This window comes from Agelaius phoeniceus, chromosome 10 (assembly GCF_051311805.1).
Source record: "Agelaius phoeniceus isolate bAgePho1 chromosome 10, bAgePho1.hap1, whole genome shotgun sequence".
In the NCBI taxonomy this organism is placed as follows: domain Eukaryota; kingdom Metazoa; phylum Chordata; class Aves; order Passeriformes; family Icteridae; genus Agelaius; species Agelaius phoeniceus.
The window spans coordinates 18,131,540-18,159,350 of NC_135274.1; the positions used below are offsets into that span (position 1 = coordinate 18,131,540).

Genomic DNA, 27,811 nt, shown 5'->3' on the forward strand with positions numbered 1-27,811 from the left:
TCTGGCTGTGCTGTGAACTTCACTGAGAATAAGTTTCTTACTGGCAGAGATTTGCTTTGTCTTCTTTGACTCCAACTGAGAAAAGACTGGAGGGTGATTGTAGTGCTTGGCTTTTTGTCATGAACAACCCCCCTTTCAGCAGAAACAGGGGAAATTAGGAGGATGGGCTAATATATTTTTTATTGGCTAATGTGTGTGTCTTTAGTCTGTACTTCTGACAATATTGGATATTCTCATCTGTCTGGTTTGATCGTTTCCAAGATGTAAAGGGTGTTGTCAGGAAAGAAAATGTCCATGATTGTGTTCATACATAGTCGTTTCCTCTGGGAGCTGGTTGCACTTCAGTAAGTGCCTTGTGGACATGAGAGCACAAAACCTTGGTGACCCCTTTTGTTTTTAGCCATAAGTAATTCTTGTATAAACATTGAAAGACAAGGAAACCTCTTGAATGTCCCAAAGGATTCTGTTTGCTTTTGGGCTCATTTTTAAGCTCATTTATAAGCCATGTTACCTTGTTTATAATGAGTTGTATTACTGATCGTGGCCCCCCTGAAGAGGAGAAGAGCAGGTGATCTGCAGATTTGTTTTTGTGAACTTTTTTGTGTGCACCCTTACTTCTGCCCACAAAGTTCCTGATATGCCCTTGGCACCACCACCATGGTTGTGAAGGTGTCTGGACAGAGAGAGCCTGTTGGTCATCGCCCCGCACTGTCTGCTGGAAGTGTGTCAAGGGAAACTCCCTCCAGAGCTGGCAGTCATGTCCCCTGGATGCTTTGGGTGTTTCTAGGTACTCTCCATCCTGCAGATGAACTCTCCAGACTGGTCATGCACCTTCCTCAGCTTTCCTTTTCCCTTGGGAAATTCAGTGCCAAGTTTCCAAGCACAGTTAATGACCCAGATTGGTCCTCACAGTCACCATGTGTGGGTGGAGAAATGAGATGCCTCTGCCAAGAGCTTGATGGTGGCATTGGCTACCCAGAGTGTTCACCTGCACAGGGGCAACCTGAGAGTCCCTGGAGGTCCCTTGGGGAGGGGGGTGCGTTTCTGTGTCATGATTGCCACCTGGTGGTCACCAGCGTGACACTGTCCCCTCCAAAGGCCACCCTGTCACCCCGACTGTGCTGGGAGGGACTGAGGAGGAACTCATGGCTCCAGGTCGTGCTGGCCATGCCCCGAGTTGAGCTGCTGTGCTCCCTCCTGCATGTGAAGTGACTTTACCTTGGCAGTGAAATGTTGTATAACTGTACCTGCTTCAGGTAGCAGGTAAAGCAAATTAGCTCCAAGACATTCTCCTTTTCCAGAAAAATATTGCAAGTACTGCCATGTACCATTATTTTCTGGAGTCCAGGGTTATTTGGAGTATTAGTCCAGATGTCTCTGCACTTTTGCAGATGGTTAAGGTGGAATTTTTTGTCCCCACATGTGATGATGGATGAGACTATATTAAAAAAATAACTAATAGAAAAGCATGGAATCACCAACTGCCTCTGTGTCACATTGGGCTTGTGACCATTCTAGCTTGGGATCTTAGATATTGGTCTGTCAAGGTGACATCATTTGTTCCAGCTTTTACAATAAAATGAAATGTTGCAGGGTGTTATTCACTTGCTGCTGTTTCCAAAGCCACTTGAGTGGCTGGAATTCTTTTCATCTCTGGCATTTTATCCAGTTTTTTTTTTTTTTTAAATACAAAAGTATATTTCATGTGAGGGGTAATAACCAGATACCTTGGGTAGTTCAGTGTAAGGCTCAAGGGAAGGTCCAATCCTCTCAACAGAGCAGTGTAGGTCTGTTGAAAAAACACCTTCTTGCAGATGGGAGTGTCCCTCAGTAAAGCTTTGTTCCCTTGGCACAACTAACCACCTTGTGGGACACCCTCATCCGTGCTGGGAGCACCATGCTGCTCCTGTGCTCCGATGGGACATGGCCTGGCAGCTGCAGGAGGGCAACTCCATGATGTGGAGCAGGGCTGGACTGAGCTCTTGAGCACTGGGGTTCCATGGCACAGCTCTCTGTCCCTCTGATGCTCAGCCCTGCAGCCCTCTCACCATCTCCACTGGCACCTGTGGCCTTTCTCAAGCCTGTGCAGCTCTGTCTGAGCTCTGGGCAGTGGGAGTATCCTGGTGGGCTTCTTCCTTAAGGACTGGTGGCTTATGTGGGGGGTGTTCTCCTGCTGCTGAAAGAAGCCCTCCATGTAGGATGACTGGACAATCTGTTCCAGGAGAAGCTGAGCGAGGGTGTTAAGTTCCCAATGGAAGTTATTCACTCCAATGTGGGAGCCTGCCTGGCTTTTCAAAGGAAACAAGCCTTATGTAATCCTGCTTTGTCTTTTTGGAGAGTTCTCATCGTGTAACCTTTGAATGCACAGGCCAGTTTCAACTCAGTGGAGTTGAAGTGGAAGGGAGAGAGCTCAAATGTTCCTAGAGATGGATGGGTGAATGATGAGTGTAACCATGAGAGGGAAGGTGGCAACTTGAGGGTGGCTGTGCCCCAGGTGCGCATCCTGGCAGGTTAAATTCTGGTGAGTGGGCACCTTGGAGCACTTCAGCAATCTTGCAGCTATGGCTGATTTGGAGAAATAGCCTTCTGCCCCAACCATGGCACGTTCCAGTTAGTGCACACTACACCATGTCTGACATCAATCCAAGGGTATTCAAGGAATTCAAGGTAATGCTCCCCCATTAGCGTCACAGCAAAGAAATGTTTACGTCTGTAACCATTGTAACTCTTTTTTGCCTTTTGACATTTAAAAAAAAAAGAGATGCACGCAAGCCCAGGGTGTCACAGACACCGTGACTCCCTGGGAGTGAACGTCTGAGTGCTGCTGGGCCCAGTGCCCCTGGTTGTTTATAAGCCTCTTGAACTATTCCTGCTGCCCTTGGTGGCCGTGGAGCCCCAGGAATGATTTTGCAGCCTGGCTGTTACTCTGGGGCCGTCGGTGATCCTATATGCATTACCTTTGATCACATGCTGTCCTGTCAGATTTTGCTCTGATGCAAGTCATCATGCCTTCGTGACTGTAACATGGCCCCAATTAAAGTCAGTTATACACTTTTTATTTCAAGGTACTTGGGAAATGTTCCCTGGAACACTGTAAATCAAATGTTAATTACTATTAAAAAAATATTAGTCCTATATCAAACCTCTGGGTAAACCCCTTACGGTTCGTAATCTAATTTCAGTAAACGGATCAAGAGGAGCATGGGTTTGAAGAGTGAGCTGGAAAGCACTCTGGCATTCAGAGATCCTTTCCATGCCTTGTCCTGTAGATGTCCAGCTGCCCTCCTGGTGCACTTCCCAGATCTGCCCTGCCAAAAGAAGGGACACCTAAGACTCAAGCTCTTGACATTTCTTCTGGGTAGGGCAATGTGTCCTCTCTTTTCCTGTTTTGTTTTTTCCATCCTTGGCAGTGCTGCTGGGTCTGTAGACCCACAGGCTCATCCTTGCTCAGTCCCAGCTCTGCACCAGACGTGTGAAATGAAGTGGTGATTTCTCTGTTTTATTGTTACTGCTGAGAGAGAGGGAGATAAAACTGATGCCTCATTTATTTACATTAAAATAAGGATTAGACTGGGACCCAGCTGCAGGAACAGAGAATTCAGCCACAATGCCAAATGCACACATATTTCTGCCATACAGTTTGTACATAAAATTGAAACAATAAAGGGAAATATCTTTTATCCTTGTTTTCATTTTTATTTTAAAGCTAGACAATGTGAACTCTACAATTTACCACACCATGAAGCGAGCAATCCTTTCCAGCATATTACACAATGTGACAGGTTTATTACACAGCCCTTCCCGTTGTGAAGAAAGAGCTTTGCTCCCATAAAGAAGATGGGCTCGCTTGTGCTGAGAGTTTGGGGTTTGTTCTGTGGGTTTATGGCACATTTGAAGCCTTGAGACCATCTTGCTTGTCCAAATAACAAGTGCACTGTTTTGGCCCTAATTTAGGAAAGTCATTAGTGTCTGTTCTCACTCATTGGAATTAAAGCAGAAGGATCAATATAATGATTGTGTATTTTATGCAGTGGAAAAACACTTATTAGAGTGGCTGTTTTTGTGCTGTGTTATTACCCCTCTCTTTTGTGTCATATTTTGATGGATTTGCCTTAATTTCAGTTGTAATCTTCTTGGGTCAGGAACATTACCTCTATTGACTGTAATGTGCATTGGCCTAATGGCAGTATATTAAAAAAATAAAAAGTAATTTAACTCTGTGTACTGTAGAGCAATCTAAAGGTGAGAAAGGGGACAGGGGGAGCCACCGTGTGACATGGGTTCTCATGGGATATTTGTAATCAGCTGGAGGGGGAACAAATGTCTCGCTCCTTTGGAGTCCTGCTTTGCACAGCGTCCAGAGCTGAGCCTTGTTTGACACCAGAGCTGTTGGACAGATCCATGCTGGGGTTTGCACTGGAGCAGATGGAAACTTTCTCCAAGCACAATAGAGCAGCAATTTCATCTATGTGTGCAGAGTACTTCATCAAGCACTGTTAGCATGGAGGGGACAATTTCCCCTGTCTGGGACTTGTTTCTAGATCCTTGGCCTCTCTCCAGTTAGCTCTGGGTTCAGAGGCTTCTGCTTAGCCATGAGAGGAGGAACAAATGACTGGGAATGCTGAGGTTCTGTAAGGAGCCTGGGAGATGGTTGGAAAGATGATCTGTGGGTGTGTTGTGTGACTCCTGTCAGGGAGGCAGTGTGGGTTCTTCGCACCTCTGTCTTCACAGGGCCTCGGTTTGCCCAGGCAGAGCTGTGTATCCTTTGGGATGGAGAGCAGTGTACTGAGCTCCCTGTGGAGCTCTCTGGTATCTGGTGTGAATCTATTCTTCATTTTGGTAGTAGAAGTGAGTTCACCTTTTTCAGTGGTGAGGAGGGAGGGTCTTAAGACAGCCATGTGTAATGCTAGAGCTGCCTGTGTGGCTGTGCTTTTCTTATCTCTGTTGGATGCATTTTTATCTAAATTGGAAACTTTTTACCTTCACAAAAACCTAATAGTTTAAAATATCTATTTCAAATGAGATACACAAAAACAGCCCAGGGTAGTGCTTGGTGAGTGTTTTGCATATTCAGCAGACGCAAGTCATGGTATGGTTTGAATTCCTGTTAAGTTCTCTGCCAAAACTCAGGGAGAAGTGAATGGGTGAAAGAGTGTATTAGAGGGCTCAGCAGCCTCTCTGCAGGGACAATAACAACGTGACAGTAGTAATTATACACTTTAAAAAAGCATCCCTTTCTTTCTGCAGGCTGTTTTGCAAAAGTCTTGGACAGGCCGGAGAGATCGAGCCAGAATCAGAAGGGATCCTGACGGAGTACGGTGTGGATTTCTCTGACTTTTCCCCTGAAGTCCTGGAATGTCTTCCCCAGAACCTGCCCTGGGTTATCTCACCAGGAGAGCTGGCCAAAAGAAGAGATTTAAGGTAACAGCAAAATGCATGGTCTAACACTCCTTGGGTTGGTGCAGGGTTGTGCTATTTTGTTTTGCTTTCATCACATTTTGTAAAGGCACTGACTTTATAACATGTATCATGTTATACCTTAGCTGTGCTAGAAAGCATAGAAAGAAACTACTTTTGAAAGTACTGACAAACCCAGAAGATCAGTTACTTGGAGAAGTATTCTGTGAGACAGAGAGGCTTTTTCTCAAAAGAACTATTGAAAAATTGAAAATTTGGTGTTCGGCACCTAATCTGAAAGTTTTATGATTTTGTCTGGAATGTATTATGCATTTTAGTGGAAGTTTTATAGCAGAGATTTTCTGAATGCCTGGCAGATGATTGATCTGGGATGTTGTTGCTCTGAGACTTGAGACAGATAAAGACTGTCCACCTACCTCACATCAACCATCCCTGCAATTCAGTGGTGATCCCAACCAGCTTTCAGGAACTTCACAGCCTGTTGAGTGGCAGACATTGACGTTACTGGACTACCCAAAACTAGTGGATTTGCTACACTTCTAAGTGTCAGATTTTAGAGACATCTTTACCAGAAAAGATTTAAGGACCAAAGAAAAATTATTTGTTTAGAACCTCACTTTGCAATAAAGGATGATGCAGGCAAACAATAAATACATTATTAAGAAGACACCGTGTGTTCTGCTTCCAGCCTTGCTCATGCTGGAGCATCCTGACTCAGTTGGCAGATTCATTGCTGGCTTGTGTAATGCTGAGGTGAAGCAGCCCTAGGAGGCTGATGCCTCTGGTCACTGCACTGGTACAAACACCTTTATATATGCAACAAGCTCCTCTTCCTCTTCTTTTATCTGTGTTACTGGTATGGACATTAGCAATTTGAGCAGATAAACTGATAAACTGCAGCCATTTTTATTTCAAGGCTGAAAATGTATTTGTATCTGTACCTGTACTCCAGGTGTTACTTTGGACCTAATTCTGCTCTGGAGCCTACAGCCTCCTTACTGTTTCAGCTTTCTGGATTTCCACTGCCATACAGTGGAATAATTCAGCAGAGAATCACACTCCTGATTGACTAATGGTAACACTCAGATACCAGACTCAGACTGCAGGCTTCAGGTAGCATTAAAAAAAAAAAAGTAGACACTGAACGCTGGTGTTCAGATGTCACTTGAAAGTGCTTATTTTTATATTCTTGACTACAGTTCAGTAGCCTTCTCTGTTTCTTCTGACCGAGTTCTTTTAAGCAAATAAAGAGCTTGACTTGTCTCCAGTCAGACAGTCAGTTTTGGAAACAAATTCCAAGTGCATTTCTTGCTTTTATTGCTGAATTATTACACTGGGACTTATCAAGGTGATAACAGTTCTGCGGTTAAGCCATTTAAATCCCTCTCTGCCCCTTCCTGACCACAGTGCACACTACAAAGTAGATTTCCTTTTGATCCTCTCAAATATAAACATTTAACAGTCAAAATTTTTAAGACAATTATTTGAGCTTAATTTACTAATCCTTTTAATGTCAACTGCCACACTGCTGACTAACCAGTCTGTGGTCTAAACACATATGGAGATAACATGAGACTTCTAGTTATGGAAAATAAAATACAAGTGAGTCTTCCTTGTAATTTCCTCACAGAAAAGGGTTTGTCTACCCAGAAAGAAGATGAATTTTATTAGTAAATGCAGTGTGAATTGTCGGGAGGTGGTGTCAGGTGGTTGGAGACCTGGCTGGCATCTCTGATGAGTGAGACCAGGAGACCTTGAGACTGTTTTTGACAAGTCCCAAGGTAGCTTGGCCTTAACTTGTTATTAGATATCAGCTTTCATATTGTCAGCAGTAAGTGTGCTGTGGTCTGCACTGTCCTACAAAGGGCCAGCACAGCATCCAGAGGAACACACCTGAACTTGGGTGTCTGTTCTGGGTGCACATCTGAGTTATGCCTTGTTTCCCAGGGGATCTCACACACCTGCCTCTCTGAGTGCCCATCTTTTCTGTACTTTGTGCATGTTGATCTGTCAGGGTTCCCAGATTACTGTACAGTAGTCTGAGAGTATGATATAAATTAATTACAGTGAAATTAAAACTCATCTTTTCTCCTAAAACAGCTATGTTAACACTTGTAAATACCTCATCTAATTCAGTTTACACATTGCTTGCTTGACTAGAGTAAACACATGTTAGAGTTTAGCTTAAAGTACTTCCACCTCTAGTAAATCCTCTGCAGTTCTGTAACATAGGGCTGTAAATTTTCTAGTGTCATGTATAAAAGTTGCATTTGGAACTGAGACCCAAAAAATGTCTTGTGTTTTTGTGTGTTTCCTCTTCCTGAGATAACTTTTCCTTGTTTCCTTTTATCTTGGGAAATGACCCTTTCCTTCTCAAAAGGCAGTTTGTGTGTTCTGCTGAGCAGTGTCCGAGGTGCGGTCTGGGAGTCAGAGCTCGGAGCGTGCAGAGAGTGCCCTGCACCAGAGGTGTTTGTCAGTGTGGTTGTACATGGAACTGAGACAATGTGTTTCACCAAGCCACTGAGGCTGGGCAAGAGGGAAAGGCATTTTAACCATGCCATCTTGTAAATATGTTCCTTGATCTTCCTGCAAGTCTTCCAGTTTTACAGGAAGCCTGTTCTTGCCATGCATATTCTATTTGGACAGCAAGTGTGATCTCACCTACACAGCCTGTGTAGAATTGCTTCCAAGAGATCTTTTTTTTCCTTCACTTCTCCAGTAATAGCTCACAAAGAAAGGTTTACATAATATTTCAATATTACTTAAGGCAGAAAAGATCCAAACCTTGTGGATGGCTTTGACATGATTTAACTGGCTTAGCACTCTGCCACTTTTACACAGTTTTGCTATGGACATCTGTTTCTCACCTGCATGGGTTCATTTGTAAAATTAGACAAGTATTTCACAGGCATTCCCAGCTTACTTGTTTCTAAAGAGCACCCAAAACTTGTAATGAAGAGCACTGGGCAAGTATTAGGTGTTGGCATTGCTTCCTGCAGTTGAATTTTAGAGAGAGCAGGAAGGTTCATGAAGTATCAGAATGTGTGGTTGAGGAAACTTCCCTTCCAGAGACTTAAAATATGATAATACAGGTAGGACTGGAGTGCTCATTTTATTATTCAGGTTGACTGGAGTTGGTATTTGTTTCATTAGAAGTTTGAGAAGTGTTTGGTTTCTGCTTTTTGGGAAACTTTGGAGGATTAATGTCATAGAGACAAATGTTGATGGGTGCAAAGTTTCAACCACTTTCCGGTCTTTTCCAGTGTTACAACATGTAATTTTCATTTCCGTGTTTGCTTTGGGACAAAAATGTAGCCCCTGAAGAAAAGAGGGGTGAGGGCAAAGAAGGAAATACAAATTGCAGAGGTGGGTGCAGGAGCTGGAGGCAGAGGGAGGAGGAGGCCATTTGAAGAGGTCCAGCCAGGAATCTAAGAAACCCAAAAGCTATTTCTAAGACTCATTCCAAATGTTTCTAATTTCATTCATATCTTTTTGTTTCCTTTACTGCTTAACTGGGACAAGAAAGTAAAGCCAGGAAAGTCCAATCATAGTGGGAAACAAAAACCTAAATATTGGAGAGAGAAAAAAGGCCTTTCTTTGCAAAGCAATTCTGCCTTTTGCTTGTCTCCCATTGTTGGTGTTACTGTGGAAAATGTATAACATCACTTTTTTGGAAAGTGTTAGAACCTGTTCAAGTAGAGATGGTTTATATAGTCTAACATGGAAGAACTAGAGGATATCTATTTCTTTACCATTTGCCTAATAATAAGTGAGCCTGTTGACCTCCGCTGGACTATTACAAATGTGAAACTTGGCACTCAAAATTGCTTGCTCTAAATTTTCCAGTTGCTTTCTCTTTTTCCATTTGATGTCATCCTGCCAACTAGTGATTTTATTATTATAAACAGGACATTGTATTCACTTTTAAGAAGAAATATGAAGCTGAAGGTAAAATTACAAACTGCAGTTTCTCAGCTGGCAAAATACAAAACAATGAGCTAAAAATACTGAGCAGAGAAAGGGTGTTGTGGCAGGGAACTCTGAAATATCTACAAGATGGATGTGTTCTGAGGAGCAGAAACTGACTTCAGCTGAGCAGGGCTAAACTCTGAAGAATCATCAGATTGTTCAGATTGGAAGGCAGATCTAGAGATCATCTACTCCAATCCCATTGTTCAAAGCTGGGTTAGCTGGAGCAGGCTGCTCAGGGCTGTGCCCATTTGGGGTTTGGATAGCTCCAAAGATGAAGATTCCATAACCCCTCTGTGGAACATGTTCTGGGGTTCAGAAAAACATGTGGTTTTTCCTTCAAGTAGATTCTCCTGTGTTTTGTGCCCATTGTCTCTTGTCCTGTTGGATACCACTGGAAATTGTCCTGCTGTTTTTACTCCCTATATCAGGTGTATTTTCACATTGAAGAGATCTCCCTGCCTGAGCCTTCTCTTCTCAAAGCTGAACAGTCCAAGCTCTCTCAGCCTCTCCTTGTAGGTTGGATGCTCTGATTCCTTAATCATCATCAAGGCACTTCAGCAAACTTGCAGCCCTTTGTTGACATCTCCCTGGTACTGGGGAGCCCAGAACTGGACACAGCTCTCCAGTTGTGATCTCACCAGTGCCAGGCAGAGGGGAAGGATTGAAGGAATGCATCCTTTGGCCTTCTGGCAACACTCCTCCTGGTGCAGCCCAGGAGGCTCTTGGCTGCCTTTGCTGCAGTGACATTTTGTTGGTTCATGTTTAACTTGTCCATCAGGACATCCTTTTCTGCCAAGCTGCTTTCCAGCTGGTTCTTCCCCAGTCTGTGCTGGTGCATGGGGCTGTTCCTCCCTGTGTGCAGGACTCTGTTTTTCCCTTTGAGCTTCATGAGATTCCCATCAGACCCTTTCTCTGCCAAGATCCCTCTGAAGGGCTGTTCCTCCCACAATGCTGAAAGGGCAGCAGAGGGGGCCAGCCAGGATCCCCTGCATTGGCAGGAGACAATTAGAGCTCACTTGCTTCCCTGGCAGGGCAGAGTTGCTGAACTTTGCTCTTGCAGGCAAATTAAGCTTTCAGTTAAAATTTGCATCTTGCTATTTCAGCACAGGACCTCAACTGCAACTGATCCAAGTTGTTGAAGGCCAAATTTGTAATTTTGGCTGCCCCTTCAGAAACGTGGCATCCTTCCTTTGGGAAGAAGAGCAGAGGTGCTCTGCTGTGTCCCTCTGCCCACTGGGGAGGGAGGCTCTGTTGGTACCTGCACTGCAGCTCTATTTTGCTTTTATTTCTTTCTCAAGGAGTGTTACAGCTGGTAACAGGGATTAGCACTGTGTATAGTAAGGGTTTGACAGCATGGTCTTTGCTGTAGATGCCCAAGGAGATTATTGGCTGATAAAATTAGAGGTGATGGTAAAAATGGCAGCCTTGAGCTGTGCAAGGGGTGTTGGAGGAAAGCAGTCAGCCTCTGAAACAGATGTCTTTCCAAGGCAGGTGGACAACTTTAGTTAGGAATGAGTGCAGGGCAGATAAAACATCGTTAAACAACTTGTTTCCTGGAGATTTTCCACTACAAAAAGCTAGTGTTAAGTAAAGCAAGTCTTACTCAGCTATAATAGGATATGTAAGTATGCTCTGGTTTCTGATGGAAACTGAGAAATGACTTGTTTAGCAAATGTATAAGCAACATTGCTTCAGAACTGACTGTTATCTTGGAGTGGAGACACAAAAAGGGCCAGATTGTGATCTCTGCTCTCACTGAGCTGTTCTGTGACTGATTAAATGTTCTCCATAGAGATACATTGGATTAGATACATAGGTGATTTACAAAGGATTATTCAGTGGTGTCTAAGCATATCAGATCCAGTTCCTCTGTAATAGGATTGATTCCAGAACCTGGTGATGGTGACTGTACCTGCTCTGGCTACTTCTGCTTTCCAGGCAGTCTGGGGGACTGTACCATTCTTGGACTGACGAGGAGAGCTCATGTTAGCTCATTTCTCTGCCATTAGCTGAGTAAGTAAAGCTCTGGAGTAAATATGCTCAAGGTGCTGTTGCCAGTGATTCAGCTCCTTGCTTCTGGTTGGCTTCTTTTGGTCCTCCTCTCTGTTTTCATATTTTCTGCTACAGTATAGATACAGCAAATATGGTGACCCTGTTTTGAACAAAATAATGCATATTCTGTGCTCTCAGATACTGTTACCAGTGCCTGGTGTAGAGAGACACAGGGCAACTTCACCTTTTTCTTTCTAGGAAGATGCATGTGATCACTGGAAGTGCAGCTTCAGACAGAATTGGTGGTGTGTGGTTGGATAGAATTTTTGCTTTCTGATCTTGTAGGCCATCACACCTAATCTTGCTTTGTTAGAAATCTGCTTAGCTGGGGAAAACGGTAAAAGAAAACTTTTGCACCTTGATTGTTATACATACAGTCTTGTTCTTGCCTGGATATTTATTATATGGAGAGAAGTGGAGGGAATAAAAGAAGGGGATGAGGATAAAATCTTAAGTCTGACAGTGTCTCTGTTTCTTACTGGACTCCACTGGATCAAAAGTGGGGTTTTGATGAGCAGAGGAAAGTGCCATAGCCTGTCATGTTTATATGTGTTAACTGGGGTAGTTCAGGTGTGCCAAATACTGCCCTTTTACTTGATATCACAGTGCTTTGTTGGTGCCCTGCTCTCACTGTAGGTCAGATAGCACAGGGTGGACAAGAGATGAAGTGTCCAGGTCCTGGTGTCAGCCCAGGTTTCTGTCTCTGGTGCTGTAGCTGAAGAAACCCAGCACCACTCCATCTGGTGAGGTGGTGTATCCCTGGTGTGGTATTTCAGAGCTGATCACAAGGACAGGCTGGTCATTACAAGGAACAGTATTTTCCTTGGGTTCCACTCTGATGGTGTGATCTGAAACTTGCTTTAACCTGTCCATCTGTCTCATTTTTTGGGTGATTGGATCTTTGTTACCAGGTTATTCTCCATAAAAAACCAACCAACCCATAAATCGTAACATAGATGGCCCAAATGCAAGTGTATGAGGCAGAGCTGTCCTGGAGATATCACAGCATGGATTAGAAGTGGGACAGTCTGGAAAAGACTAGCAAAAATATTCTGGGAGATAAGAGATTGATTTACAAGGAAGGATTAACTGTTCAATGTGTATCTGCCAACACTGAAACTAGAAGTTTGTGAAAGATATAGTAGTTGATAGTTAAAAATATGTGGACCAAAATGAAAATTGAGAATCATTTACGATGGTGGGAGGGTAGAAAGGGGTGTTATAAGGACAAGTGAGGTAAAACAAAGAGGAAGCCTTTCCTGTGCAACCCAAAATAGACTGTAGTGTAGATTGCTAAAGGGCTGGAAACTCCATCACTAAAGATGCTTGATACCATAGAGGAGAAAGTCCTTGCAAATGTATTGTCATGAGCAGCCTGGCTCTGACTTATGGGGGCTGGATGACCTAGTGTCCCTTGCACTGTGCATCTATGATTCAAATAGTTTATATAATGCAGTGCATTTTCAATTACACTTGGCTTTCTTGCGTGGGATAGTGGTGGTGCAGAGAACTCATTATATTTGTGGCACAATTACAGCATGACTTGTAGGAAATACTGCTGGTGCTTGGCCTCCCAGAGACTCTGATCTCCTTTATAAATATATTTTGGCTTTTCAAGCTATATAGGTATAAGACTGCAGTGCTTTTTTTTCTGTCTTCCCTCTTACTTGGAGGCCATAAATATGGAGGAAAGAATAGAAGGATAAATAGAAGGAATAATTGGTTCTGGTACAGCAATCCAGTGAGCAGTCCTGGTGAAAATGTGAAAGTTTATTGTTGTAGATGTGTAATACACCAAGAGTCATTGTCAGCTGCTCTCTTGGACCGAGGTCTGTTTTCTGAACCAGGACAGGACATTAGCTAAAACATAAACACAGAGAAATTAAAGAGAGTAGTGCTGGTTTGAAGTTGGGCTTTCAATGCATTTTGTGCTCTGCTGGACTTCTTGGGGGTTTATAATGCTCAGTGTTTGGAGAGATTAGTTTTTGCTTCCAATTATTTTATAATTATAATTCATTTTTAAATTTATGCACCATGCCAAAAGAGTTTTGCGATGTGTCAAGTATCTTTGTCAGTCTGTTACAAAGCATTCAGAGTGCCATCAGAGATTTGTCAGGGTACTTCTCTTGCAGGCATATTTTTAAAATATATTCCTTTTAAGAGGCTGTCTTGGAAGCAGCCACTCTTGGGTTTTAACTAAAATCTGCCAGCATCAAGTGTGACAAATGTGGTAGACACTACAAGTAATAAATGCTTTTAGGAGTGAGATGTTGAAGTCTCAAATGCTCAGGCACTGATTGGTCTCTGAAATTTCTCTTGGAGAAAGGGTACTTTGTCCTGATTTGAGTGATGACTATTGGCAGATTGATCCTTTGCTTATTGGCACTTTGTAACAAACCTGCACCGACACTGTGGTCTAGCTGGGTTTACTTGTGATTGAAGAACGAGATTGATTTCTGTGGTTGCCATAACAATGGGATTGTTGTGTGAAAAAATGTTAGTAGCATTCACTGGAGTGAGTTGACAGCTCTAGGATGCCTGTTCTCAAATTAAAACAACTGTTTCCAGCTCTGAGAAATGGTGTCTGCTTAGCTTTTGCAAGATGGTGCTCAGCAGGGTCTTAGAAATTACCTGAAGAGCTTTAAGATTCTAAAAGTGCCTTTGCTATGCTTAATTTTAAACTGCCAGCTTTGAGCTGGAGTCAATATGGGTAAACCAGGAGGCTGAGCTTTCACTCCCACCAGGCTATTGTATGTATGCACAAAGTGGAGAGAACAGGACAATCTAAGGAGTCCCTAGAAGAATGTAAATGCACTGCAAGTGTCTAGACATGCAGTCAGTCGTACTGTGAGTGTCTTAGCACTGACCTATTCGAGTTTAAAGAAGGCTTGCACTGCTGAAACTTTAATAAACAGTAGTCATTCCTGTCTCACCTCCAGCTGAAGCAGCCTGGACTTTGGAAATGGGCTGATACTTCTGCAAAAGATTCAGCTTGGTGCTTCAGGAGCTTTTGGATGACTGGAGGGACTGTGGGCCATGACAGCTGAGCCTGGGGTGGGGCAGGGTGTCAATGAGCTGGTTGAGTCTTGAATGCTGGAATTCACAGACAGCTGGTTTCAGCCACCTTCAGGCTTCTGGTGTGTTCTTTGTTCTCTTTTGTAGTTGTTTTCGATGTGTTGGTCTTTGTAAATGTCCAGTGAACATCACTGGAGACTGCTTTGGTGTGAAAGTTGCCCATGGGAGGGGAGTCAGAATAGTGGGGGATAAATAAGGTGTTTAAGTTCAGGTGCCTTAATTCTGTCAGCTTCCTAACACAGGCAAGTGGAGAGGGAGGTGCTGATCTCTTCGCCCTGGTGACAGGACATGTGGAAATGGCTCAAAGCTGCACCAGGGGAAGTTTAGACTGGATATTAGGAAGCCTTTCTGTACCAAGAAGGTGGTTAAACACTGTAACAGGTCTCCTAGAGAGGTGGTCAATGTCCCAACCCTGTCAGTGTTTAAGAGGCACCTGGACAAAGCCCTTAACTAAAACATGCTTTAATTTGTTCAGTCCTAAATTGGTCAGGCAGTTGGATGAGATGATTGTTGTTGGTCCCTTCCAACTGAAACAGTTCTATTCTGTTCCACTTAGTTCACTTCCCTTCCATTCCCTTCTATTCCAGCCCCTGTGTCTGGGTTTCCTGTTGGAAGACTTCCAGTGATTCCCTGCTCAGCACCTTCCTTAGGTGCTTTGATTTTCTTGCAGAGAATCTCTCTTTTTCTCTCGTGAGACTTGGCAGTCTAAACTCTGCCCACAGCCTCATTCCTGAGCAGTCCAAGTTCAGACAAATGCCAAAGCTGGGGCTTCAGCCTGAGTGACCTGAGATGGTGGTGGCTGCTGCCAGGACCAGGAGGAGTGGTGATCTGTGTCACACCAGGAGCATGGACGTGGCTTGGCTGCCAGCTGACTTGTGCTTGTGTTGCCTGGGGTGAAATTCCTCCATCCTGGTTCCTGAATAGCTGGGTCATACTTTGCTTCTTAAGGCCTCTGCCTGCTGTGAGAGGTTACACCAGCTGGTAAGGACAATGTCTTGCTTCATGAAGGGTTTTCTGATGCTCTGGTGGGTACATGCAGTTCTCTGGACTGGTATTTCATGTTGTTGGCATTTATTTGTGGTGAAAATCTGGGCTCCATGTCTCCACTGGGGAGTTGACTCATCTATGTGCTGCTGCTTGGGAAGATCATTGAGTTATACAGGAAGATCTGTAGGGTGCTGCTTTGTCTACTGTGTACAAAACTGGCACTTTCTCCAAGCAGCAAGAAAATGGCATTGTTAACACCCAAGCTTTGCCCAGCTGGGTGGTCATGCCAGAAGCCTTGCCTCTAATACTGCCTGAGCCCATGGCTTACCATTGCAATGCTTCATCCTGATGCAGGTAGCCTCTGTCTTGAGCAAAGAGTGAGCCCTCACCACTGGAATTTGTAATCTCCTGATGTCGTAGGTGTTCATATTTTATGGTTAAACTAAGTGGTATGTTACTTCTGAACAGTTTCACTGGCAAAAATGAATATATTGTACCAGTCTTTGAGGCACCAACTGTGCAGTGTTTTCTCTGCTGATTCTTGTGAATACCTTAGCATAGATGTATACATAGATGTATGTGTTTGCACAAAGTAAAACAAACTGCTGTTGCAATCCTGTGATCTGTGAACATTTTAATTACCATGACGGTAATTCCAGCTCACCAACAGACTACTTATCTTACCTCTACTGCTGCACCAGCCATTTATTTTAGGTCCTGTTAAAGGTAAAAAGACTAACTGCTCTGCAGACATGCTTGTCTGCTTTAATTAGTCTTCCTGAAGCTGCGCAAAGAGCACTGCACTTAATTAGCTTTCCTTAAATTAGGATTGATATACCAGCCTGTATAGGTTGACACTGTCATTACTGTGTAATAAACTAAGTGCTCTATTCTATAATTCTTTTTCCCCAGGTGGTTGATTTGCAAGAAGCCACACAGAGCCAGCTACAGCAGGGCCCTTGTCACTGCTGTGGGGCTGGAGGTGGCTTGGCCAGTGCTGCTGGGGGCTGGCAGGGTCTGGGCAGTCTGGGTGGCTCCTGCTTTCCTGACTCTTGCTTGCAGGTCCACCACGGTCAGTTGTGAGTAGTTCCCCTGATCCTCCCAAAGTCTTGCTGGCATTGCCTTGCTCTGGTGCTTGAAACCTCTGAAACAAGGAGAAGGGAGGAAAGGTTTTGTTCTTCCATTGGCAGAAACTCCATGCCAGAGCAAGTTCACCTCTGCAAACCTGCATTAGACATCTGTTTTACTTGAAGATGGTCCTGTAAAAAGTGGAAGTTTCCACACTGAAATGTTTTTGGGTTTTTGGTTGGTTTTTTTTGACCAGTGCTGAGGGGTTCTTAAAGGCACATATGTATCTCCAGTCTTTTCCAGCATGAGGACCAGAAAATCTCTTAATTCTGTGTGTCTCTATCTCTTAAACCATTTTCTTTTAACCAAATTGTGTGTTGGAACAAGTGGACTTAGATCGTCTCATTGCTTTTACAAATATGTTTTGACAATTTGAAATAAATAAACCTGATTTTTATTAGGTGTGATGACAATGAGAGATGCTTCCTTTAAGGCCCTGAAAGAAGGGAGAGAGGGGGATGACCAAACTTCTTAACCCACAAGGTCACCTTGGTGGCCCTCCAGAAGATGGAGACACTGCCAGTTCGTATATACCTGTAGTTAATCAGTGCAAATGTGTGTGCATGTAGCTGTGGATTTAAGTAACATCTTCCTCAGCAGGTGCATGAAACATTCTGTCCCTTGTGGTTTAATGAATCAACTCGCTGCAGGCTGGTCTTGTTCCTGGTTACAGTCAGAAATGTGGTCTGATCTCTCTGAGATCCCTCCTGCCACAGCCTTTAGGGTATTGCACGGCCTGACAGCATGGTCAGGGCAGGAATTTGGTCAGCCCCTTCCCCTTCACAGGGCATACTTGCCACATAGCTGAGAGCAGTGTTGTTTCTTCACCCAGGTGGTTTTTTCAGCTGTGCAGGGGTGGCTGCTGTGGGTGAAGGGAGGTGACAATTTGCAGAACAGCAGGCAGGTTGTGCTGCCCACACCCAGCCTTTCCTACCATTGCTTCCACTGCATTGCCTGATTCTCCAGGATGAGAGACAGCTCTCTGTGGCATCCTGGAGATAAAAGTGATTCTACTGGGCCTGGAGGAAAAGCAGGAGATAGGTGCGAATATGAGACCATACCCTGAAGGAACATGTGTGCAGGGTGCAACCCTCAGGCTCAGAGCTGCAGTCCCATCATTCCATGGATCCCACGTGCCAGCCCTTGTTCCTATGGACATCTGAAACTTCCTCAGTAATAAAAACTGAAAACCAGAATACTTAATAATGTTGTCACACTTAATAATGTTGTTACTGGTGAGCTGAATTTACTCAGAAAATTTCATCCAGGTATAGGCCCGTGTTCCAGGAATATCTGACTGCTGTGGACTTGGAGCTCTGCTTTGAGGTTGGCTTCTCTTGTCCCATTGACTACCTGGCCATTGGCTCTGCCACATTTCTGCAATATCCTTATGCCAAGGAGTATCATGACTTGTTTTACTTGCTCAGTGACTTTCTTACCTCACCTTGCAGTCTGTGCCCAGAATAAAGGGCCTGTGACAAGCTACAAGTCCAAGTCCTTTGAATAGTTCTAAAGGAGAAACAGATCTGAGCCTGGTGGTTAAACTTATCCGAGCTGGTGAGAAATGCTAGATCAGAATTTGGACCTCACTTCAGCTTTGCATCTGTGCCTTCATGTATCTCAGACAGCTGTGAGCTGTGCCTGTGCTGGCCATGCCTGTGCTGAGAGACAGCTCAGAGCCAGCCCCATGTCCCCAAGGGCTGAGCACAGAGGGAGTCTGGGGCTGCCCCACCAGACTTACAGGTTTGGACTCTCTGAACTGGGACCACCATTGGCCTCTGCAGTGGACTTGACTGGCCAAATACATCTCAGCAAAACAGCCCATTAGTTGTTACCATTGTATAAATGTGGCAAAATATTTGGCACCCTGTTTTTCTGCTCACTTCTATTTAGGGCAGGCTGCAAATATGCACTTTGTTGAAACCACCGTGCTGATTTTTTAACTGCCTGGAGCTACAGTTCACAATGGGTGGAAGATGCTTGTGGTAGCAGGCCCTGAACATCTGGGATAAGCTCTGTATTCCCCTGACACAGGAACCTACATTCTCTTTGAACCAGGTTAAACTTTTTTCTTGCTCACTTGCTAGATAAAGCAAGCCATTTGTGTCCATTCAGTTGACTCTTTTAAATAACTTAAAGATTTATTGGGTGTGGCTAGGGAGGGCACTTTATACCCTGTGCATTAATGGGACCTGGTATAAATACATGCAGGCTGGCACATGTGTGTGTCCCCATTCTGTTTGTAGTATAGGAGTCTCTATCTGCATATGCACAGCTCCCTAAAGAGAGCTGCATGGTGCCTTGGAGTGGTGGTATCCTGAAATTCCATCCTGAGGTGGAATTTTAAGGACTAGATCTTTATGGAATTAAGGTTGTTTGTAAACCTTTAAAAATTGGTTGATTTTTAGTGCTGGCACCAGCAGATCAGTCCTGGTGTAGTTGAAAGATTTTATATCTTTCAGTGTCACAGTCTCTTAATTTGTTTAGATGCATGCAAAGGATCAGAAACTAATGTGCATCTGGGGATTAAGGCAGCTTTGCTATCCAATCTGAAAGCCAGCATATTCCAAAAGAATTTCAAAGTCTCAGAAGGCAGTGAAGTGCTTTACTGATTTTTATGTCTTTGAAAATCTCTATTTAGTGTGCCTGGTGGAATTACATAGATAGATGCTGCCAGCTGTCTGATACCAGCAAATACCACCCAGAGCATTTCAGTATGGAAGTGGTAGATCTGCAAAGCTGGGGACACTGCTCTCAGTGAGATAGCACCCATACAAAAACACTTTCTAATTTCATGTACACTTGCTCCTTTAAGAATTCACTGTAATTTTCTCCTCCTGTCTCTCCTACCCCAGGAGTAATACCAGTGGTTATGCTGTAAGGAAAATAGTGTGTGTTTACATTATACATCTCTAGAAGGGAGTTGCCATCAGTCTTTCTGTAGCAAAGAGAAAAGAAGGAAAGCAGTGGTCTGATCTCTTCCATGGCAGCCTCAGCCTATGCCATTGTGCTTGGGGATCTTTTAACTAGGGAGGGGCTGAACTTACTCTAAAAGTTAAGATCAAAGCAAAATAAGCCAGCAAACCCATTACTGTACTGACCTCATTGCTCTTCAGCTCTGGTCTCACATTCCTCACAGTGCTTGGGAAAACTCTGTTGTAGTCCAGAGGTCTGGGAAAGAAGTTGCTGTAGGACAGCCTGGGATGAAGGGAGGCCCTGAAGGAGGAGTTCAGCAAGTTTTATTTGTTGAATGCTTCAGGTTTTGTGTCTCACTGGTGCCAGGCTCTGCTCTATTAAACGTGATGGTCCCTGAGTCAGATGCTTTATTTGTCCCATCTGTGTGGCCACAGACCATATCTGTGGTCCTGCTTGGTGTGTTCCCAGTGTTAGGCCACCCACTGCTACAGGACATACCTGTGAGCCTTCCAGGGCAGGGCTGCAAATTCCAGGTGCCACCTGGTGCAGCACGTGCAAAAGGATGTTCAGCTTTTCCTGAGCACCAAGTTGATTTGTAAGATCTAATGAGCTGATTTGGAGCTTGCCCTTCCTATAACTTTCACATTTTTTCCTACTGAACCTGCTTTTCCCTTTGGTCTGTAATTGGCAGTGAAGGTTTTATACAGTCCTGCATTTCCTGGGTGTCTTTACTGGGACCAAAACTCTCACTCAGTTTTGTCACATGCAGCTCAGTGTTTCAGTGCCTGCTCTGTGCTAGCTGTGCTCATGGAGTGTCAGATGCTGTGACATCCACTCTTTGGCATGGGCATGAGGGTTATTTGTGTTCCATTTAACTTAGCAATTAGGAACAATCTATTTTTACTCTAGCTGCAAGGCATCTAGACTTTTTCTTGCTTGTTTCTTTGGAGTGAACTTGATGGGCTAAATTGTTTAGTTTTTGTGAGGGAATATCTGTAATGAAATGAAAGCTACTAAGACCAAGCAGTTAAACCACAAAGAAAAATGAAAAAATACCCAAGGAGATTCACTTGTCTAAACTGTTTTTTAAAAAATAAATTAGATTTAGAATTCAGATTAGATTGGAAGATGTTTCAGCAGAGTCTTCTGAAAACATGGTTGTTGTTGTCTGGATGTCTGTGATGGGCTCTGTGTTTTGATACCTTCTTCATGACTGGGAGATAAATTTTTCTTTTATTTTTTTTCTTTGGATAGGAAAGAATGCATTTTCACCATCGACCCATCAACTGCCAGAGATCTTGATGATGCTTTGTCCTGTAAACAACTCCCTGACGGTATGAGATATAATTTACAAAATACTTCTAGTGTATGTATTCAACTGTTGACACACTTGTATCTATAATTTGTCCTGAAGTATTCTTTGCCAAATATAAGTAGAGTAATAAACTGGTTCTTCTCCTGTTGTTTTAATTGCTTGTTTTTAGAAATCTTGGAGCAGACATCTTCAAACTGCACTCAGACTTGGTGTTAGAAAATGCAGAGCCACAGTGTTTTGCATAATCAGAGCTGTAATTTGATTTGAGCAGATCTCAGCTGTCTCCTGTCATTATGGGAGTTACAGCTGAATAGCTAATACACCACTTCTGCAGGCTAAAGTCGAGTGGAACTTTGACCTTGTGTACACAGTCCGTGGGTAAAGGAATCCAGTCTTTTGAAGGTCACTGCCTGAATTGTTTTTGGTGTTTATGGGATGCTGGGAATTGTCAGATGAACACAGTGTGCCTTATAAGTTGTGTTTTTCTTCTCATTGCCTTTTGAGCTTTCTCTTCTGCCTTATTTGTACTTTTACTATGCCGTAAGCCAACAGAACAGAAAGTAAAGCTCCAGAAGCCAAATCTTGATGATTATGACCAAAGGAACTTTTCTCCTGTAAGCTTACTTTGCCATCCAAGCTCGGCTCATTTAGTTTGATAAGATCCAGTAACAGGCTTGGTTAGAAATATTGCATGATTATATTAACCTATCCCCCCCTAATAATGAAGATAAAGGTTGGTGGGGTTTTTTGGTGTGTGTTTAGTTTTTCTTGCTCTTGCTTATCATCACAATATGATGACATCCAAAACATAATTTCCACTTTTTAAAGTTGATTTCATACTGTGCAATGTGGCCAGTGAATTGTAATGTCATTTAGACCCAAATACAGAGTACTATAACAGTGCTATAAAATGCATAAAAAAAGCAGAGGTGAAAGACAATTTGAAGCCAATAAAATTAATTGTACTCTACAACAGCAATTTTGAGGCAAGATTAAGGAAAAAATGCCATTCTGTTTCACAGAAAATTGAAAGACTTCTTGAGAGATCCTAAGCTGAGCTCTGTTCTCCCTCTTTCCACTTTGTCATCTGAATCACTGGAGGTTTATGACAGCATTGTGATCCCACAGTTCCTCAGATCTAAGGTGTTGAAACTCTGGCTTCTGACCATTTACTGTTCACATACATGTGGGCTTTAGCTGCTGCAGGAGCCACTCAGTGAGCTGCTTTGTGGTACATACATCTGCATTGTTCTCTTACCCACAAGCCATCTGGAGAAAGTGTTCAAACAAAGTATCAGTGTGAACAAGAATTCTTCAGAATTCTTTCTGCCAGAAAGCCTGCAAAGCCATGGCAGCCCTGCCACTCGTGCTTGGGGCTTGTGGGTATAGGTAGTGATGAGGGATGTGGCCACAGTCCTTAATTTGCATCCTGATGGGGAATTTAGAAATGTTCATTCCATCAGCCTGTTCCTGGCTGGGACTGGGCTCTGTCTAGCTGGGGATGTGGCCACATGCTTCTCTTCAGTTTCTGGCACAGGGGACTTTAGCCAGAGACCTGCAGCTGGCAGAAGACACCCAGGTCTATCTCCTATCACAAGTTCCTGGGACATTTTCTTGAATGCAAATTGATTCTCTCTGGACTTGTTACTTTTTTGTCCTGGTGTGAATTTAATTTCTTGCTCAGTGATTTTCAGTCTGTGGTTCACTGGCCCCTGTGGCACTATGTAGGGTACTATTATAAGCCCATGAAATGTGGCTGGAGAAAGCAGGGGTAATAAGTCCATCAGCATAAGTGAAATTTTCTAAGGTATCTGTACTTTGACTTAAATTTTTTCAGGAATTTTCAGACTTATACAGGTCCAAAACCAGTGCTGGGAGTCCTTTGGGGTCACTTCTTTGTGTTCACTTGCTTGCAAAACTGTGGCTGTTTGCAGCTCTTTGGTGTTTAGGAGAGCCCCTATGGGAACCTTAATCTTGTGCTTGTAGAGCCTTTTGACATGTTTTGGAGGTACCCTGTGAACTTTTGGCTCTAAAAGTTGCTATGATGGCTGCAATTATTATGACAAAGAGCTGTTTTAGAAGTTAAGAGCGTGTCCAGGTCTGGCAAGGCTGAATCCCTCATGAGGGCAAAGTTGTGTTAAGAGTTAACGCAGCTTTTATTCCAAATGTAAACGTGGTTACAAGAAATTATTATTTTTTCCATCCCTTTTGCCCATATGTAAAACACTTTAAAAAACCTCACCAAAAGTCCCAACATGAGCAAACCACATATCTTGGCATCCTCATGATGTCAGGAGATCTCCAAAAATCAACAGAGAATGCAGAACCTAATTCAGAATTCTCTGTTGGTGTATAGCACACTGAATTTCTACAAAAAACACATTAATTGCCCACACTTCCTTTATCAGACTGTTAAATCAGGGCATTTCAGAAGATTTTTGAGAATTAAATTGTCTTTGAGCATTCATTGCTAATTTATTCAAGACTGTGACAGTTTCTTTGCTTTGAAGGATCTTAGGCAACAAGCAGAGAGATAAGCTACTGTCTTTGCAACTTTGTGGAGTTTCCACCCTCCTCCTATCAGATCTGGTCAATGGATGGAGGTTTCACCCGTGCTGCATCCTCAGTAAAAGGTGGAAAGGAATTTTTTTGCTGAAGTAGTTCACAAATCTATCATGAAGCACTACCCAGTAGCAGGGTGTCACTAGCAGAGGAAGCATGGGATGGCTGTGGGAAGAGCTTTATTTTTAATGGAGCTTGCAGTAGGATATTGCAGCAGTTGGAAACTTTTCCAGGGATATATGTTTTAAGTGGGCCAGTCTGGTTTTGAGAGGATTTTATATTGGAGTCTGTTTCTGATTAACAGCCGTGCTCCTCGTTATTGTTTAATGATAGCAGTAGGGAGGTGAGCTTGCTGTTCACATTTGTGAGTGTATATTTTAAAAGAGATCAGCTCCAATAAAGAAGGAAAATAGGGTTATTTATGTAACAGCTGCAGAAATATGAACAAACTGTACTCCATTTAGATGATTCAGCATAACTTTGGAGTAAAAGATGGCTCTGGCCTGCACCTAGTTTCTACAGCCTTTGTAGAACTTTGAGGTTTTAAACAAGTTCATTTCAGTCAATGCTCTTTTGTGATCCTTTCTGCACGTCTTCTAGCAAATTGCTGCAGCCAGGAAGGCACAGCAGAACCATTCTCTGGTTGTATGGATGTTGCAGAAAACAGCTGTACTATTTTCAAGCCTGAATGTTTTCACCCAGGGTGCAGAGGTTTAAAGATTTATTCTCATCTCAGCATGGCAGGTGACCTGTGAGTCCCAGTGATGCCAGGCATGTTTCTCACACTTTCCAAAGCTCTTCTGGGCATTCTCTGCTAGCAGTGCTTGTATTTCTGGTAATGTACACGACTGATGCAGTCATGATTGAAGGCTGCTTACCGGTAGGAGTAGAAATGGAATTTGGCACATTTCAAGGCAGATAATTCCTTCTAGTGAAAGGTCAGGCCATGATGGGGAAAGATGCAGCAGAAATGATGGGGAAGTATTTCTGGGGGGTTGTCTTTTGATGCTGATATCAAAGCAGTGCTTTGGGCTGTACTGACAGAGCTCTGTACATCTTTTATTTGTATATTAATAACTAACATGGTTCTCATTTGTGTTTTTCTTTCATTCCTGTATTCTTACAGTCTTTTACAAAGTAATTTAAGTTCAAGTAATTTACATCTTTTTTAGGAGGAACTGTTGTACTGCAGAACAGAAATACACTCTGCAGACTCTTTGCCCTGGTTTCCACGTCCTTAGTGACACTGGCTGTCTGCATTTTGGAGTGAGGCCATAAATAGATACAATCATTGACTCTTCCCAGTGTTTGCCTGATGACCTAAACAAATGAGGCTTCTGCAGTGTGCAGACCCCTGGTTTTTTCTGTTTCTCTTAAATCCATTCAATCTGTTGGTGAATTTTAATCAGATGTACCTAAGGGAAATGGGACAGCAAACACATTATGTTTCTGTAGGTGTCATGATGGGGTATAAGCAAAGAAGAGAACTTTTCTTTGTGACCCAAATCTGGGAAGAGTGCAGCATGACCTTTCTGCTTAGCACAAAGTTCCTTCTGAGCTGTAGTTTTTGGGAACAGATCTGCAGAGATTGAGACTTAGATCTCTGTTCAAGGAGCCTATTTCACATGTTTTGGTAAAGCCAACTAATGTTTTGCCAAATATTGATAAAATTCTCCCTTGTCCACTGCAGGCCTCCAGGCTCTGGGGCTGCCTTTCTTAGACCTGGACAGCTTAGTAGACATCTCCTGGTGTGTGAGCTCCAGAATCTTGCAGTTGAAAAACACCTCAAGAGCCCTGGCAGCCCCAAGATGTTCTCTACCATCTCAGAAGACCATTTGCTCTTCCTCTCCTTTGACCTTCATTCTTTCTTGGTATAGTTTGCTAACACTTAGGATTTTTTAATTTTGCAAATTTCTGTGCACTTACATTTGATTTTTAAGATGTAAATATTCCCTCTTCTATTCAGCTTTGTCTCCCTGGCCACTTAAGGACTGCAGGGTGGTATTTGCTCTAGCAAAATGTGGTACAGGACCCTTCAGCAAATCCCTTTGGTCCCTGTAGGACAGAGTTTCAGGAGAGTTTGTAAATGGAGTAAATATTTTTGTAAGTTTGTAAATCTTTGCTTAAGATAAACACTGAAGACAAACTATTGTTGGATCAAAAATTACTTTTGAAATGAGTATGGATTTATTTACCAAAAATAATTGATGAAATTACTATGCTTCCTTCTTTGTAAGCTATTTAAGCTGAACAGACACCAGACCTGCAGAGAAAATGACAGAAACACATTGACATATGATTCAAATGTCAAATGATCATACACTGCAATTTGCTTAAGTTTACTGCAGGAGTCAAATATAGATAAAATAAGATCTACCAGGAGTGGGATTGTGTGTAACATTTGGTCAAATTTTACTTTAGTATCAGACATAATTAGCTCATCTCTCCTGTTACCTGCTGGTTAATCTGGGGATGTTTTGTTGTGTCACCAGGAGAGTGAAAAAGACATATTGCAGTGATTAGAAAGAGGTACATATTCCTTCTTCCTATTGAGGGCTTGTGGTTGCAGATTCATTGGAATATGCAAAATGCTCTCAGCTCTCTCTGTGCCAAATGCAGGTCCCTGCTGTGCCCCACTGCAGGCTCCTGTGTAATGCTGGGAGCTGCAGTGTGTGCAGTATATTTTGTCTCCTTTTGTCTCCTCTTTGAGGTAACGTGGGGTTGTGTGAGGAAATACACATCACTTCCAATTTCCAAGTGCAGAGTTGGATGGAATCAGGGCTGAATTGAGTCTGCTTTTCTCCACCAAACATCTCTCTTGAAATTGGTGGGACAACTTAATGACCTGGGGCTCCCCTCAGTTCCCCTGGGAATAGGGCAGGTTGCTCCAAACTGCTGGTGGCTGAAAGGGAAATAGAGTGAGCCAAATGCCCAGACAATTGCATTAAACTGGGATTAAACTGGGTATCAGGGTACTGGGGTGATTGAGCAAGTTTGGATTTAGTTAGAGCATTGATTGCTGGAACATAATTTGTTAAAACTTTTTTTTTGCATATATTTGAAAGCTGCTTGTGAGAATGTTGATTAAAAGCTTGGTTAAGCAAAATTGGGGCAGTGTTTGTGATTAGTAATCCATATATAAATATTTTATAAATATCTCATCCTTATCCCAAAAGTTGTTTGTGGTTTTTTTTATAGTATGCAAAGAAAGCCATGTAGCAAAGAGATACAGGATTAAAACAAAATAAGAGATATATTGTATGAGAAGGACTAAGGTAACAAGGACTGTGGCTGCAGAAATGCAAACAGATGTGCAAATACCAGTAGAATTACTCATAAAAGTGAGTTTACTTTTCTGCAGGGAGGAGAGATGCTCTGGGCAAAGTCGCCTTCCGGATCATTTCAGTTCATGAATTCAGGACCTGGGACAATTCCCCAAAGATTTAGAGGCGCAGGATTTTGTGTCCTGGTGGATCTCACTGATATTTGTGGATACAAACTTAAAAAAAGAGAGTGTCTGATTGTATATTGAAGAGAAAAAAAAAAGATAATGCCTTTAAGTAGACAGATAATGGAAAGAAGATCCAGAAATTCTTGTGCAAACAGATCTAAAATCATTTTGCCTACGATTTCCATTCATGAAAAAGAACTCCAAGGACTTGGAGAGTCTTTGGAGAAGAACCACAAATAATAGGGGATGACCAGACAGACCTAGAGAGAACAGGACTTTTCAGTGAATGTATCAAATGAAAATCAGAAGCTATGTGAGGCAGATAAACTTTAGAAGGGTACAAATAGCTGGCAGTACATTCCCACATGGTTATCTTCAGTCACATGTTCTGTTAAATGTAGGCAGCAAAGGAGTTACTGCTGTATATTATCTTCATTATCAACTTACTGAAAGGGCAGAATCCCTCAGAATCACTGGCTCATTGTTTTAACTTGTTATGTATTGCAATACAGGGTTTCAGAGCCCAGAGGAACAGGAAAAACATCTTACAATGTTATTCATTGCAGCATTTCTTGATAGTCGGCTATTATGCTGCATACACAGAAAGAGTAAAACCAAGAGCAGATGGAAATGTTTTGGAAATATTTCCAAAAATAAACAAAACAATTGGATGGCTAAAATTGAAATCTCAGTGGCTTCCTTCTATTTCCAAAGAAGGTGAAGAAATGACAAGGCTGTTCTGGGGAAGTACATTGTATGTGTTTGGCCTAGCACTGCATCCCAAGGTCTCTTTGAATGCCTGGAATGCTCACTCAGCCTTGGATTACTGAGTACAGTAGAGATATCCCAAAAGGGACTGACCTAGCAGTAGAGAGAGGCTGGTCCCTCCCCACTCTAAACCTTCATTTCAGGAACAGGATGATATCCTACACCCA

General features: G+C 42.9%; 1 protein-coding gene across 3 annotated transcripts in view; it reads left to right on the forward strand.

The window, feature by feature from the left end:
• Positions 1-27,811, forward strand: part of DIS3L2 (DIS3 like 3'-5' exoribonuclease 2) — a 180,146-nt gene that overhangs the window by 72,751 nt on the left and 79,584 nt on the right. For all 3 annotated transcript variants that reach the window (XM_077184037.1, XM_054639416.2, XM_077184038.1), the window contains exons 10-11: positions 5,248-5,421; positions 20,803-20,882. In XM_077184037.1, coding sequence (XP_077040152.1) covers positions 5,248-5,421; positions 20,803-20,882 — 254 coding nt within the window. The remainder of the gene's footprint in view (positions 1-5,247; positions 5,422-20,802; positions 20,883-27,811) is intronic.